The sequence below is a fragment of the Dermacentor variabilis genome, chromosome 4, assembly GCF_050947875.1.
Source record: "Dermacentor variabilis isolate Ectoservices chromosome 4, ASM5094787v1, whole genome shotgun sequence".
NCBI lineage: Eukaryota > Metazoa > Arthropoda > Arachnida > Ixodida > Ixodidae > Dermacentor > Dermacentor variabilis.
Genome location: NC_134571.1, coordinates 210,277,545 through 210,293,609, shown reverse-complemented (window position 1 = coordinate 210,293,609; position 16,065 = coordinate 210,277,545). Strand labels below are relative to the sequence as shown.

General features: G+C 45.7%; 1 protein-coding gene across 4 annotated transcripts in view; it reads right to left on the bottom strand.

Annotated features, from left to right (window-relative positions):
• LOC142580091 (tyrosine-protein phosphatase non-receptor type 7-like) overlaps positions 1-16,065 on the bottom strand; it is a 166,977-nt gene that overhangs the window by 23,748 nt on the left and 127,164 nt on the right. For all 4 annotated transcript variants that reach the window (XM_075690869.1, XM_075690871.1, XM_075690872.1 and 1 more), the window contains one exon: positions 11,216-11,373. In XM_075690869.1, coding sequence (XP_075546984.1) covers positions 11,216-11,373 — 158 coding nt within the window. The remainder of the gene's footprint in view (positions 1-11,215; positions 11,374-16,065) is intronic.

Genomic DNA, 16,065 nt, shown 5'->3' with positions numbered 1-16,065 from the left:
AGTTTGCGGCATGGGGAGTGACATCACTAGCCTTTCGTAAATGGAAGAACTAGCCTAGGAACTGATTTCATTGCCACTGCAGCACGGCTATAGGTAGGCAAAGCATAGTTAGGACTCCCGAAGAGCAATGTGAAAACAAGGAGCAGCAAAGGGAAAAAGAAATGGCAATAAAACCAGTGCAGTATGGTGTCAAAATTATCATTAATCCCATTACTTTAAATTACCATTACTCTTATGCAACAAAGCACTGCATGTCCCCCTCAGCAGTTGTAGTGGTGGTTTTTCAACAGTTTCCTTGGACCTCCACTTTTGCAGGACCAGGATGGCGAGTCAATTTTGTATTATTTATTTAGTTCTACTATAGCAACCCATCTTTCCGAAATAAACCTTGAGACAAACAAGTACTCTGCAGGACTTCAGTGACTCGTGACTTCTTTAACTCAAGTGCTGTGAATAGCAGTCATGAACTCCCAACGTTCTGGGGTGTTCAAAGAAGCCTACTTGATATTAAAAACCTCGAAAATTTTCAGAGTGCTCTTCAATGTTGCCCGAGGAACTCCCGGACAACAGTAACAGGCACTAGTGCAGTGTCGAGAAGCCTGCTGCTTGCATGCAGATGCTTGCTGTCCGCAAATTAGTATCCAAGTTGCAGCACTCTAAGTGTGAGGTGTCTGCCGCCAAGTGCACCATTACTCCTGGTGCATTCCTTTTACAGTCAACTTCTATTAATTTGATCTGGACAGGACTGAGAAAAGCGATCTAATTATCCGGTGGGTCCAATTAAACAAGATGCAAAAAAAATCCAAACATACTGCTCATTAATTTGGCAGTATTTGCCTGATTCTAACACACACCCGAATCAAATGCACGCCCGCTTTTTAAGTGCCCAAAGTAGAAAACTAACGTAGAATTGATATTAAAACTCACAAACAAAGTAGAAATCTAATGCTAACCTAATGTTTAAAAATGGCAGCTGGTTTCCTAAAGTTGGCTCATTGGTATTGGTTCCCTATCGCAGAGGTGACTTGTCCATGACATGCACTCCCTGCACAAGCTAGTGCGTGGGGTCACGAACTTCACTCCGCTGCTAAGTGCAATCCGTTTTCAGCTTCCTACATTGTCGCAGGTCTTCCCTTTTTTTATCTGTCCCACACCCTCCTCAAGCACTTATAGAACCATTGGAAAATCATGTACAGCCTCGCTGACATGGGCAATAGAGATATATTCACATCATTTCAACAGTTTTCTGAGGATGTTATGAACAGTGTGGCTCATCCCTGTGTTGATATACATGGTCTAGCTCTGTGCGAAGCCCTGTATAACCTCTCTTTCTACAGCGAAGTTGTTTAGCCTCTAGTTGGTCGGGATTTTTCTTTTTCGTGTGTGCGACCTTTGCTCGCCCAAAAATGTGGGCCGATCACATAGACAATGCAAACAAACGGGAAGTGCACAGTGTGCGGCCTCTCCAAGAGGCATCGCAAGAAGTTTCCAGGTGACATCACTTGACGCCATCGTATGACATCACCAGATTACGTTGTCAGGTGATATTGTCACGTGAGGATGCCGTTATCATGTGACGTAATGTTTGACGCGATTATGCAATCCCATTACCTCATCATGGACCGATCCCAGAGACAGTGCAAAGAAGTGGGAAGCACAGTGTGCCGCCTCTCCAAGAGGCATCACACAACATATTGGGTGACCTCATCACTTGATGAAGACGTCAACACAGGATGTCCCAATGTCGTCATGTAACGCTTGATGTGATGATGTAATAATGCGACCTTTGTTGTGATGACATCATCATACGACGGTTGAGGTGATGACATAATCACGTCTTGTCATCATGTGAAACGTGATGTCACCATTTGAGCACATGGGTTTTGATACCATCGAATGTTAGCATGCAATTTTTCGCTTCATGGGATATACAATGATTTCTTATTTATGAAGAATACCCCCCTCAGCAGCTGTAGTGGTGGTTTTCCACAGCATTGCTGGACATCCGCTTTCACAGGGACGTTATGGCAAGCCACTCCTTTCTACCATTCTTTTATCCATCCACTCATTTACATCTCTTTAATTTATATGTACAGGGCGTGTGCCATTTAAATGCTGTCACTTTTTCTTTCTGTTTTGCTCCACGCATTGTTTACCATGCCTTTTTGATGCTACATACACCATTCAACTTATACTGTAGTGCATCACACTAAAGGCAGCAAGCTGTTTGCAGTAACATAGTAGATAAATAAATAAATAAATAAATAAATAAATAAATAAATAAATAAATAAATAAATAAATAAATAAATAGAGCCGTATTAAGAGCAAGACACATGGTGATTTGTTGTGCGCGATCCGTCATCCCAGTCGAATTGTCACAGATAGACTTGCTGTATATACTACAATTTGGGACACATGGTAAGAATGAGCAAGCAGTGCGCAGCTCTGCCCAGAATCGGTACCCCTGCATGGATGCTTGGAATACCACATTGATTCAAGTATAAGGAGAGGTTTTCGAAAATCTAGAGCCACAAAGTCAGCCTCCACCTTATATGCGAAATTTGCGGTTCAGTTACCCTTCCAAAACATAGCAGCAACAGCATCATATTTTTGGTGATTTAGGTTTTGACAGCAGCACAAGTTCTACCAACTTATTAGGCAACTTTCATGGTTCAGACAGTATTTTCCAGATTTATGCTGTTACTGTCAGCAATAATAAGCCACCTGAGTAAACCAAGGGCATGAAATGCTGCAGGTGCTGCTTTGACAATTGTGAGAGGCCTGAATATGTCATGGCCACCATGTTGTAGAAGTCTTGATTTCTGTCATGAATATACAATTTGATCCAATCCATTCAGAGCATGTTTGTTGATGCCGTGCTTGATGCCCTGATGCACTTTGTTTTGGCACTCTGCCCTGCTACGTTGTGCTGCGTACTGGTGGTTTCCTTGGGATGGCCCACTAGTGCTTTGCGTTTGTGCCAAGATTGAGCAAATCACGATGTGAGATTGTTGCCACTACAATGCGGTGTTCCAAAGGAAGGTCATCGTGGGAAGACTGTGTGGTGGACCAAAAATATGACATCCCTGAGAACAATGTACATTGCTAGAGGAAAGAGAATGGGGCCTATTTGCGTGCCAACAAGAGAAGTCTTTCGTGGCATGTAGGAAGGTGGCTTTGCAGAAGTGGAGGCAAGTTTGCCAGAATTTCTATAAGTGAGAAGAAGCCACTGTTTGGCTGTTACAAGAAAAATTGTGCAAATGAAGGCACTGGAGAATGCAAGAAACCATGGCATTGCCCAATCTAACTTCAAGGCGAGTGAAGGATGGGTGCGGAACTACATGAGAAGGGGGACGTTCGCTTCAAGGAGACAGACTTCTGTCGTGCAGGAAAGCTCATCTCATTTCAGCATTATGTCATTGGCTTGCGCAAAGCAGTACACAGGAGCAAAACAGCTGAAATAGCATTTGGAACAATTTTAGAAGCAGGAAAACCTTAGTTTTGTAGCAGGTTACATAGGAAAAAAATTCAATTCTGGAGCATCAAATTGCTAATTTGGAGCAGTTTAACAGAGAAGAAAGCTTGCTGTATTTAACAGAAAACAAAAAGATGTGAACTGTTAGAGAAATGATTTAAATCAACCTGTAGGTTGATCCAACTGCTTAAAATATTTGTGAGATTAAACCAGGAAACAAAGCATAGAAGAAAAAGATTGGTATAGCCTGTTTAACCGACGGCGCCACTATTTTGCGATCGCAGCACCATCTCTCATCTGGCGCCATGCTGGTATGTGGAATCACTTGGATGGTGCGCACTGAATGTGCTTGTTGACGACAAGTGTCAAGTTTTTGCATTTTCCCAAGAGGTCTCAACAAGTTTTTGCAATTGGGAAACTTCTTAGTGTGTTATTGCTAAGCTTTGAGCTTTGATATAGCCGCAATATTGAACAGCGACGGGCCTAGAGGCCGTGCCAAAGCTCTGCCGCAATAGAAATAGGAGGCGAGTCAAGTCTCAACACTGTCTATATACATAACATACATGCAACACATCATTATTGTATGTCTAGCATTGGCTTATGAGAACTTCTTGCTGGGCAAGTCGGTATTGATTCATTATACCTATTTATAAGGTGCCAAAATCCACACACAGCATACAAGAAAGAAGACAAAGCGCCACTCATAACTACTTCATTTTCACAGAAGACACGTATGTATACACCCACAGTCAGTGCCTGCGCAACAGGCACACTCAAGCATCAGGCACGGAAGAAATGGCTCTTTCAACAAACTGTTTCTCAGACTTGTACAACTATAATGACGTTTCACTAACACACAAGCTACCTTCTTTACTGATATAACATGCTTACATTAATTCCCTAGCTTTCGTACTTCTGCTTCTGGCCAGAATCCGCGCGTCAAAAAAGTATGCCTCACAAGAACGCGAGGGACAGTTTCTAATATGCCTTGGTATGTATTATATTAAAATTTAAATTATGGGGTTTACGTGCCAAAGCCACTTTCTGATTATGAGGCATGCCGTAGTGGAGGAGTCCGGAAATTTCGACCACCTGGGGTTCTTTAACGTGCACCTAAATCTAAGTACACGGGTGTTTTGGCATTTCGCCCCCATTGGAATGCGGCCACCGTGGCCGGGATTCGATCGCGCGACCTCGTGCTCAGCAGCCCAACACCATAGCCACTGAGCAACGACGGCGGTTGGTATATTTTATATTGTTATATATATATAATATACCAAAGCATATTAGAAGCTGCCACTCGCATTCTTGTGAGGCATACTTCTCTGATATGCAGATTCTAGCCAGAAGCAGAAGTACAAAGGTGGCAAACAACAAACCTGATAATCCTGATAATAAAAGTGTGTGGACGGCGCTTTTTCTTTACTGTAGGTGCTGCTACGCACAGAGTGGTGATTGAGTCACGTGATACACTCATTTCGTCTGCTGTGCAGATTGGTCTTACAATAACCCATCTGCCGGAAAGTTGGCCTGTTGGCCAGATTACTGCCTGCTGAAAGAGTGCGGCACCTTTCCGACAACACTACGTTACATTTTCTGTAAAACAGATAGGTGAAGATGATTATTGCAATATCTTTCGCGGCAATAGCTGTGAATGTGGTGTGCAACGATCCAGGAGGTGATTTACCGGTACCAGAATAAGAAATCGAGATGTGAGATGAGCGGGCGAGTGTCTTTCACGCGAGATGGCTGGGCAAGTGTTGCGGCGAAGCTACCTCGATGGGCAGCTCTCGATTGTGTGTGCCTCGCACATTTTCTTGTTTACATGGCATCTAGCAGCCAGAAAACCTATCATACGATCACAGTTTGCCAATGTATTGAATGTTGGTGCCGAAAGATTGTGTTTTCCAGGAACGTGTGAACAGGTAAAAAGTAAACGTAACTCTAGTGGGTCATTTCTTGTATTCTCGATCGCAAATGTTGGTGCCAGGAAATCGTACGTAACTGGATCATATCAATGAGATTCTACTGTACTAGAACTGAGCTAAAATCAGTTCTGGCACACTAATTTGGTGTTCCCTATAATAAGAGCTCTGTACTACAGTTGAATATAATTAATTTAGGCACATTTGATTCGAACTTCCGGTTTATTCAAAGTTATGTTGAAGTTATGTCAAATTAAGTCAAAGTTATGTGTATTCCAATGGGTGAAAATGCCTGGAAATGCGAAATAACTTTTTTACAAGACCTATAAAAAATGGCCATTTTCTCGCATTAACGAAAGAGTTAAGGTGGTTTAACGAGGTCTTACTGTACTTACTGAAAAGTGTGTGTGTGTGCTTGTGCTGACATTAATGTGCATCATGACAGAGCAATACAGTGCACTCCAGTTGTAGCAATACCAGATATAACGATATATAGGTTATAATGATGAGGCGACTGTCAACTTATACGTTAGGGCTATGAGAAAAAAAAAACAATATATATACAAATATGTTATTCACCGCCTTATCTGATATAACAATCAACATTCTGCCTTCTGGGTGGCACTTTCCATGCAGAGTTATAGTGAAATTTGCATTCCTACACGATTTCCTACGAGAGTTCACATCTGCCACCATTACCCTGCCCGCCGATTACGAAAGCGACGGAGAGCATTGCCAGTTGGCGCAGAGTGCCACAAGATGGTCCCAGGTGCCTCGCGTCACCCACGATCGAGATACGCGTGAGGAGGAGGGGAAAGAAAATGCGAGAAGCGAAACAGCCCCCGCACTCTGACCCCTTCTCAGCTAGCAAGCGTTGATGGAAGACTGCACCGACAAAGCTGTATTGCTTGAAATGAAGCTGAAAATTTTGAAAGGCTCAAAGAAGTACAAGCTGGCGTAGGAGTGCTGCGATCATGACGGCTGCAAGCAGGGGCCATGCCGGTCAACCAAAAAGGCAGGCTTTGTGCGCCAGAACAAAACCGCCCCATGATAGTGGAACCAATACAGTGGAAAGCTGAAGACATTACCGAGCTCTGGGAGCACGTCGCTACTGACAACGAAACAGGTGGTGCTTTGATGAAGGAGTTTCTGAGTGCAAATAGTGCTGCCTTGTCATGCGAGGAGATCTCCGACGTGGCGATCGTTGTGGGGACAGGCGGCGGCGCTGTGCGACGGGGGCGACGAGATTGACAACGACCCGTCTTTGATACCGACCCCGATGTTCCCACGAAGTGCTCTGTTGTCGATGGAGTCTGATTTCATGCGTGCTAAATTATTGCCGCTAGTGTTTAACGCAGCAGCTGGGCACCACAGTTGTGAACCTGAAACTCCCGCGAAAGCAAGTCCGGATTTCTGACTATTTCAGCGTGCCTAACGCTTGACACACTGTTTAGAGGTATAAATAAACATTTTATTTTTCACAGTACACTTTATAGAACGTATATTTTTTACCGCAAGTGGCAAATTTGGTTTCGGTGCTGGAAAGGTATGTTTGCCAGCCTTTTTATATGCCAGTTAAGATATAGCAATGACCAGTTTTAATGATAGGATTTTTCATTTTTGATATCATTATAAGTGGACTGCACTGTATTTGCTGATGTTGTGTATCAACAAGGCTTGGTATGGTGTTGCTAAAAAAAAAAAAAAAGAAAGGAATGCTTCATGTGTTTCTTCTGGCTGTTCTTGAAAGTGGCAGCCACAGCAACTGCATAAACTGCATCATGAGCCATTGTACCCTGATATCCGGATGCATCTACCTGATGGGAACCATAACCAATTGTAGTTGCAAAAATAGGTATTCAAACAAATTCAGTGGTGGGACTGCCTAAATTTATTTTGGAGCAGCTTCGAGCAGACTAAATTTAATTCTGGAACAGTTTGGAGCAGATAAAATTTCACTTTGAAGCAGTTTGGAGCAGAAAAATCAGAATTTTGGTGGAATAATTGAATATGGCAGTGCACTTTGAAACCACGATGAAACAGAGCAAACCAACAAGAGCGCTGTAGCGCAACTGTCTTAAGCTGAATTTTGAAGCAGATCACTCTGATATTGAAACAATATAGTGCATGCAAATTTTGGTAATAGTACCTGCAGATTTTTAATTAGTGACAGCAATCATAAAAACATGCATTCCGCTTCACCAACAGACCGTATGAAGAAGCCAGAGTTATGAACTACTGTGGCTTATTACTGCGATAGCAATTACAAGAACACTCGAGGTGCACTAATGCCGGTGTCGCTGTGATGTTCCGTATGAAATCCAAGGGCGATAACACTGCTGCTGCGCACCATATGCTGCATAAGAGAGTCAAAGCGTACGAGGGTAAGCCGACGATGGCCGCCCAACTTCGCATGCGCAAAGGAGGAAAGTGGGCAGAAAGCGCGCCGTTTTCTGTCGCGCGCAAGGCAGGAGCGGAGGGAGGTTGTACTCCAGCGGCTGCTACGTATGGTATGGCCGTGCGCTCTATTTTGTAAGTGGTCTGTGATGGAGACAGAGTACATGTGCCGAGTGCCGACAGCTTCATGTGCGCCGTGTTTTTGCCGGTTAGTTTGCGCTGAAGTGAGAGGCAGCAGGAAAGTCAATTTGTCTGCCGCTGCTGCCGCGGTTCCTCATTCCAGCGTTCTGACAGCGAGCGCAAGTGGTGATTGAGTGAGATGCGTTCACGTTTGCTTGTGTGCGTGTGACGCCATGCTCGTCAATTTAGTTAGTAAGTGAATAACTACAAGTTTACATGAGCGAAATAACTACTATCCTTACTTCATATAGCTGTCTGCTAATTTGCTATTGCAATCTATAATGGTTTACGACTTTTTGTTAAAGCCATTTTTACATAATACAATCAAACCCACTTATAACAATGCCGCTTTTAACAATATATCGGATATAGCAATGGACAGCCGCGGCACCGTCACCTTTGCAGTGTGGTCTATGGTAAAATAAACCGCTTATAACAATGCTATCATGCTAGATTGTCGGTTATAACAATTAAATGTAGTCATTTGGAGCCAACCCTCACAGAAAAAAAAAGCGCAAACGCAGCGACCACGCCGGCCAAACTACTCCGCCAAAAGCGCACGCGTGTATGTGGAGCCGCCGGCACAGGGGCGCCGAAAAGCTCACATGACGACGTATGCGAGGAGAATTGGGTGAGCAGGAGAAGCTGGAGAAAAGACGGACGCTTTCCTCTGGGCAAAGTAGGAGAGGGAAGGAAGGCATTTCTTTTGTTGCTTTTGTATCGGCACGTGGGGAGCAGTCCATTCTGAGGGTGTGCCGCTCGTTGAAAATGCGTCACAGCAGTTGAGTGTGGGCTGCCTCATCTTTCCCATTCTCCTTGGTTCCTGCTTCACCAGTTGCACGTGTTCCGAAGGCAGCGTACAGTGTCAAAGCACGTGCGTTTCCAGCGAGGTTTTCGTCATCTGCCATCGCCAGCCTTGGTCCTACTGGTTCTGCAAGCCCATCGGATCCCCCCCAGAGTTCAACGATGGAGGATTCTCCTTCAGGAAGCGCGGCCAGCGTGGCTCAACTGGATCAACTGCCGCAGAAGAGAAAGCGAGCGGCAATATCTTTGGAAACGAAGCGAAACATTTTGAGAGAGCACAGAGGTGGTGAAAAAGTGTGCAACTTAGTACGCAAGTACGGCCTGTTACAGCCGACAATTTCAACAATTATCCGCAATGAGCTCAAGATGACTGAAAACGAACGCCATGCTAGTGCTGGCCATGCTATGGAGGATGGCCGGAAAAGGATTCGGCACGGTGCCTACAAAGACATGGAGGAGGCACTGTATCAGTGGTTCCTTAGCGCACATGCTATGAACTTGCCAATTAGTGGCCCGATTTTGGCAGAGAAGGCGAAGCACTTTGCGTATCTCCTTCAAAATACCGATTTCCAGCTTGGTGGTGGCTGGATTCAGCGGTTCAAGGAGAGGCACGGAATCGTCTACAAGGCAGTCGTGGGGGAGGCAGGGTCGCTCGATGTCGACGCTAGACTGAAGTGGTTAGATGAAACACTGCCGTACATCCGCGAAGCATATGCGGACCGGGACTTGTACAATGGTGACGAGACCGGGCTATTCTTCCAAATGCCTCCCTCAAAGACACATGCACTCAAAGGCGATCCCTGTAAGGGCGGCAAGCAGAGCAAATTACGGGTGACCGTGTTCCTTTGCGCGAACATGGACGGCAGCGACAAGTGTCCCGCCTTCGTAATTGGAAAATCTATGAATCCCCGCTGTTTCCGTGGTACTGCGACGATTCCAGTTCGTTACCGTGCCAATGGAGCCATTACAGAACTTTGGTCTACGGTGCGTGGTGATGACGGCAACGCGGAGGGGCTTCAAGAATTCTTGCACGACGACGATGCAGTCGCGACAAACGAAGAATTGACTGACGAGGCGATCGTTGCAGCAGTCACCATCGCGGAAGACGACGACAGCAGCGACGACGAAGATGAACCGGAACCTGCACAAGTTGTGTCTCAACAGGAGGCCTCAAGAATGATCGATTCCCTGCGGGACTTCATTTTTGCAAAAAACCTTTCGCTCGGACATGTTCAACATTTGGATGCCCTCCAGAAAGATATCGGCAAGATTGCCGTGAAGCAGTCGAAACTCGCCGATTACGGGTTTGTTTCAGCAAAGAAGTGAGAAGTGCAAGCTATTTTGCCCTCATTGAATGCTCTTAGGTATTCATGTTTTCTTTGTTTTTTTGGGGGGGCGCTAAGGGATTTTCAAGCTGAGAGGCAGCCGCGGCAACCTTCTCGTATTTTTTACAAGGCCCCTTTCGGGACCACCAAAACGATGCCTCGGCGGAGCTGGCATGTCACTCTCTTTGCAGTTGTTATGCTTTTTTTCGTGCAACCCGTTTATAACAATTATCGGTTATAACAATAAAATTTTCATGGCACTTGAACATTGTTATAAGTGGACTCGACTGTAGACTAGGGCGATTCCAATTACAAGCACGTAATCCTTAACTTTCTGCTATAACTTTAAAACTACTCCAATCTGCTTTTATTCCAGATCCGCCATTAGCCTTTCATGATAAATCAAAATGGCTCAGGCCTCGCGCCTATAGGCACAAAACAGATTGGAATAGTTTTACATTATACAGGCCCCAGGGACAGAGGTGCCAGGACGCCGAACTCGCTGCAGCAGTCGCTGCAGCTCAGCCTACATTTATTTGTTTTAAGCCTCAGCTAGGGAGTGCTGTGCCACTAGGCCCGCCCAACCGTATTCTAATGCACTCTAAAAACAGCCTTGCTGGCCATTCCGACAGCAGTAGCGACAGCCGGAAGTGGCTGCGCATGTGCCGGCCAGTTGCCGGAAGCGCCGAGAAGTCCAGTGCTATAAGTGCGAGAATTACAAGAAACTGTGTGGCTGTGTGGGAGGTGCCGTCACACGGTGTGCGGATTCGAATGAGAACGGCTGCACTTTTTTTTGAAGGACGAATCTACTTGCTACTTGCTGCCGCTGCCGGAGCACATGTGCCGAAGCCATTCTGGCACAGCAAGGTGCAATTTCGGTCAATTTTCTGTATTTGGTGCAGTTTGGTGCAAGAATTTGCATTTGTATCAAAATGGCGCAATTGGTGCAAGGGTCCCACCCCTGCAGATTATTAAAGGTTTTGTACTTGCCAGATTTTTTGCTGGAGTTCACAGGGTTTCATTTACGGCAGCAAAAACAATCACAAATTGAAGATTTGACATCATACTGCCTTGGGCGGTTATTCTGGTTTTATAGAGTGACACACACCTGCAGTGAACAACGATGGGTCCTGGACAACGTGCCTGCAGCTGCTCCACCTCGAGAGCCAATGAGAGCAGCTGGTTGGGTGAGGCAGGTGCTCGATGGTCGGGCCATGCTGTGTACCACAGGTGCTGCACCTGCCGCACCCGGTCCTCCCCACTCTTCTGCAAATGTGAGAGGCATCCACAAATGTCAGTGCAGCAACATTCAGCCATCACAAATGTCTAACTTGGTCACTGACAGTAATCCTTTGACAGACAAGCACTCATCAAACTCAAGAGAGAGAGAGAGAGAGAGAGAGAGAGAGAGAGAGAGAGAGAGAGAGAGGTAAGAGGAAGGTAGGAATGTTAGCCAGTCAAGAGTCCGGTTGGCTACCCTGTGCTGGGGGAAGGGAGAAGAGGAATAGACAGAAAGAGAGAGATGGAGGTAGAGAGATGTGCATGAACAGCATTACAGTCAAAGGCGCTAGCACACGCCAGATGTCCTCCGAAAGCACAAAAGTGCCTTTAGCGCTTTTTGAGCCATGATTGGTGGGGACGGTGTTCTAGTATTGTCCGTTTACTCAGACGATGATCATCTACTTTCCTGAATGCGTTGGTTATAGATTGTCTTTGTGCTTCAAACTGAGGACAGTGGCACAATAGGTGGTCAATGTTATTTTTCGCAGCCGCAGAGATCACATGCAGGACTGTCAGCCATTTCAAATACTGCTGAGTAAGCTTTTGTGAAGGCAACTCTCAACCGCAACCAACACAGAAGCGACGCTTTGCGTCGGTGCAGTCCAGCTGGAGGTCTGAGTTGCAGCGAAGGGTTGAGTCTGTGCAGTCTGGTGCACTTTGTATGTGCAGTGTTCCATTCAGCTGAGTGTGTGCGGACTACAATGCAAAGCTGCCTCACAGCGTCTGTCCTTGAGAGAGGAATGGGGACGCAGCGGTCTTCTTGGTTTGACATCTGAGCTGCCCTATCTGCATCATCATTTCCTATGATATCGCAATAGCGTGGTATCCACTGGAAAGTGATACCATGGCCTTTTTCTCTCAAGTCATGGATGAGTTCCATGTTGGAGAAATGACTGTATACATTGTAAGGCTGGCCTTGAATCACAGAAGACTGCCCATTTTTCTTGACTGTGTTGAATCAAACTCAAGACTACACATAAATGCGATGCTGCAGTCATCTTTTAAGTGCCTTAGGCAGGACAATATACAATGTAGCCGTTCTATCTCAGCAAAACTGGCCACAAGAAGTAAGCACACTGAAAACTAAACAGTAATTAGATTGTAAAGTATCAAAGCCACAATCTGGCAATAGTGCGGGAATGCTCCAGCTTAATTTTGAGACCCAGAAGTTCCTTGAAGTGAATATTGGTACGCTGTTTCTGCATTTTCTCAACTTTACAATGGGCCTGCTGCAGCAAGGACTGACTTTATGCTTTGCAACAAATGGGCCATAGCCATTCACATTTAGTACAAGCACTGTGAAATGCTTTAAAAGACCTCCCAGCTACTTACTATTGCAGCTACTCATTAAAACATTCCTGCGGCATATCGCCTTCCTTTTTTCCAACCAAGGCTATTTTTGAGGCATGGGAAAGATGAATGGCAAATTACACTAAAAAGGCCTAAGAACTGCAAATAAACAGACCCTTTAGAAGTTCACAAACAGGGGCCCTAGTAAGGTTCTGGTTTCACCACAGAAATACAGCAGGAAGGTAACACAGTGGTGAGCTGCAGTTCTGCGGCAAAACAGAACCTCGCAGGTTTTCAACAGTTTTCATCTACAGACATGAGGCATCATTAGTTAGCACAAAAAAGAAATTGAACGAAAGCTTTGTTTCCGCTCATAAGGTGTATATTTATCGATGAGTGGGAAAATAAAATCTATAGTTGAAAGTGAAGCGCTGTCTCTGTATATCTGTTTCTTTCTACATCCTTGTTCAGTCGCGCTTACACACTCTATCATGGACGAAAGCAGCAAGCACACAAGGCAGAATGCTAGTGTTCTATTATGCACACTTCTCGCTGTCGTCCAATGTCTTTTTTACGATAGTTAATGATTTCTCAAGTCTGTAATAAGCACCAACCATCCCAACTGTGTTATCTAATTCATCTGCAGATAACCACAAATACACAAATCAATCTTGCTGTGTAGTACGCAGAAAATGATGAATACAGTAAATTCTCGTTATAACAAAGTGAACGGGATGGTGAAAGAATTAGATAAAAGCAACTACCTGTTAAAAACTAAGAAAGTAGAGCTGAAATAGGACAACTCCGCAGTTATCTAATACAGTGCAGACCACATATAACGTAACCGCTTTTAGCATGGGACAGGTTATAGCGTGGTTTTTTTTGACCACCGATATATCTCCCATAGAACTCAATGTATAGGCAGACTGTTTATTGTGTAGGTGCGCGAGGCAGAATACTGGTTATAGCGCGGTTCCTTCAAGCGCGCGATTATGAAATTATGAAAGCTATAATTAATGCATAAGTGGACAGCTGAATGTTTTAAGAGTGAAATGCTGCAAGCAGTTTTCAAATCCAACAATAATCAGCAATTTAGCAGTTCATCAAAGTCCATTGTTTACAGCATGGCTACTAGGTCACAAGAACAAAAGGGGAACAAAAACTATAGGAAAATGAAAAGCAAGAATCTGCTAGCAGCATTTCAAGCTTTATGCATTCAGCTTCATACACCAAAAATAATTACAGCTCTAGGTGTCCTAGATCTTGAGATATTGTTGCCACAAACAAGCAGGGTGAATGAAAAGCTCGTTTTGAGAAAACTGCAAAAAACACGTACAACTTCATTTATTCAGGAATATCACGAAATACCAGCTGCAACAGGCTAGTATGTCCCTGGCAGATAGTCAGCTTGGGAACTGTTCCCTGTGTGCCGCATTTTCAAGGCTCGATTCATGTTTTCGAGCTGAAGCCTTGATTCACCGCTGGTCTTTCTCATTCGTGCGGTCATTGCTTACTCTGCTGGGGTTGAGGCTCAGCTCTTCCGAGTATAGACGCCGACACTCTGAAGTTGCCTGCATTAAACTTCAGCACTGCCTCTGCCACAGCTGCCTCCACAGTGAAGAGAGAGGCATGGCGTTCCTTTGGTGCAAGAGGCCAGATCATTGTGTGGAAGCTCTCGTTGCTGTTTTGGGTCTTTCCCCGTTGGCACCTTTCAAGCAGCTTTTTATCACACAAGCTCTCGTATATGGGGAGTAAGGCCTGGCAAACATGAGGAGGCAAGTTGCGAAGACGTTTCGGTGCAAGCTCACACCTGGCCTGTGCAGCTTTGTGACGGCACCAGGATTTGGCGCCTGTTGGGCAAAGCATATGGTTTGCAACAGTGCCGTTGGAGGTGATGTGATGGTACCTAGCCATTACTACCTTGTGCATGCCATCCACATCTCCTTTGTGTGTTTTCAGCGGCCACCTGTAGTACGCGCTCAGCCTTGTGATAAGGTCTGCTGTCAGTCGACCCTTTTCGCCAAGGCTCAAAGCCCGGTGCTTTGTGCTTTGTTACAAGGTCGCGCAAAGCTGTATCCACGTGCTCCTGCACATGATTTACGCAATCCTCCTTGTCAATCTCTATGTATCCATACGCCTTTTTCTCTTGCAAGGCAAGGTACGTGCGACTGTCCCCATCACTGAGCACAGTGGTCTAGCGGAGGTTCGAGAGACCTCCTGAAAAGATTAGGAGCGGCCTCCACTTCCACTTCTCCCAACTTCTTGCCAGTGTTCTTCTGGCACCGTGACTGGCCTTCCAATCTACAAAGGAAGGATTATTTTCTTTGGGGCCCCGCTCGCATGCAGCGCAGAAACTGCTCAAGACAACACAGTTAATAACAAAACCAGTGAACACTTCAATCACGGTGCCAATGCCTGCCGGTCATCCATGATCCATCGTACGACACCACGGTGTTTCCGGGATTGCTAAGGTACAATTCAGTGTAAAGATCGTGAACCGACTGCACACACATGCTTGTCAGGTTGCGGGCCGCGCGATCGGCTGCAGATGCCAGGTTTCCCTTGACGTAGCTTTGCCATGTCTGTGTGGACTCCGCGACGGCTTATGTTCATTATTGAGAACACATCATTCAGGGCTGTTTGGCAATTTCCAGTTGCCTGCATAGCGAGAGCGTTCACAGCAAACGGGTTCGCTTTTTGTGCACCGTGCATGCGTGGCGAGCTCCACTTAGACGACCCCACACTGCAGTTCACGCACATGAGAAGCGACTTGACAGCAAGTCCCCTATTCATACTCCTCTCCGACTATATTATAAGTCCCCATTACATATCTTGCAATCGGCCACCGCAAGCATAGTGTTCACTGCATCTAAACTGACAACGGTAAACACAGTCCCTTCAACGGGGCGCACCGCGGTATCGGTGCTATCACCTAGTAAATCTTGCTTCCTCTCCGTCACGGGAGTTGATGAGAGGCGCTGCAATGTTTCTTGCGTTTTCCTTTTGCCCTCTCCCAATTCTGCGGGCTGCAGAAACTTCATGTTGTGATGCAAGCTACCTTCGGTAGCTCTGGCAGGCGAAGAGGGTGAAGGGCTTGTTAGGCCTAGGCCCACATCGGTGTTATCGGCGATCGGATCGGTGATAGCGCTGGCGGGCGCCACGATTTCGACGCTTTGCTGTGTTGCAGAGTGCTTCTTGCAGTTCCCAATTAATGTACGTTGCACCTTTCTTCCATCAAACTTGTTCCTCATGTGGAATTTTCTTCCCAAACGGGCCATCGCGCAGCAGACACTGATGCTAGGGCAATATGGCGGGTGGCGCACGGCCGACTGAGAGCGCGCTGGGACCCTTCTTTGGCACGGTAACTGAAGGAATCCAACGGCTGAA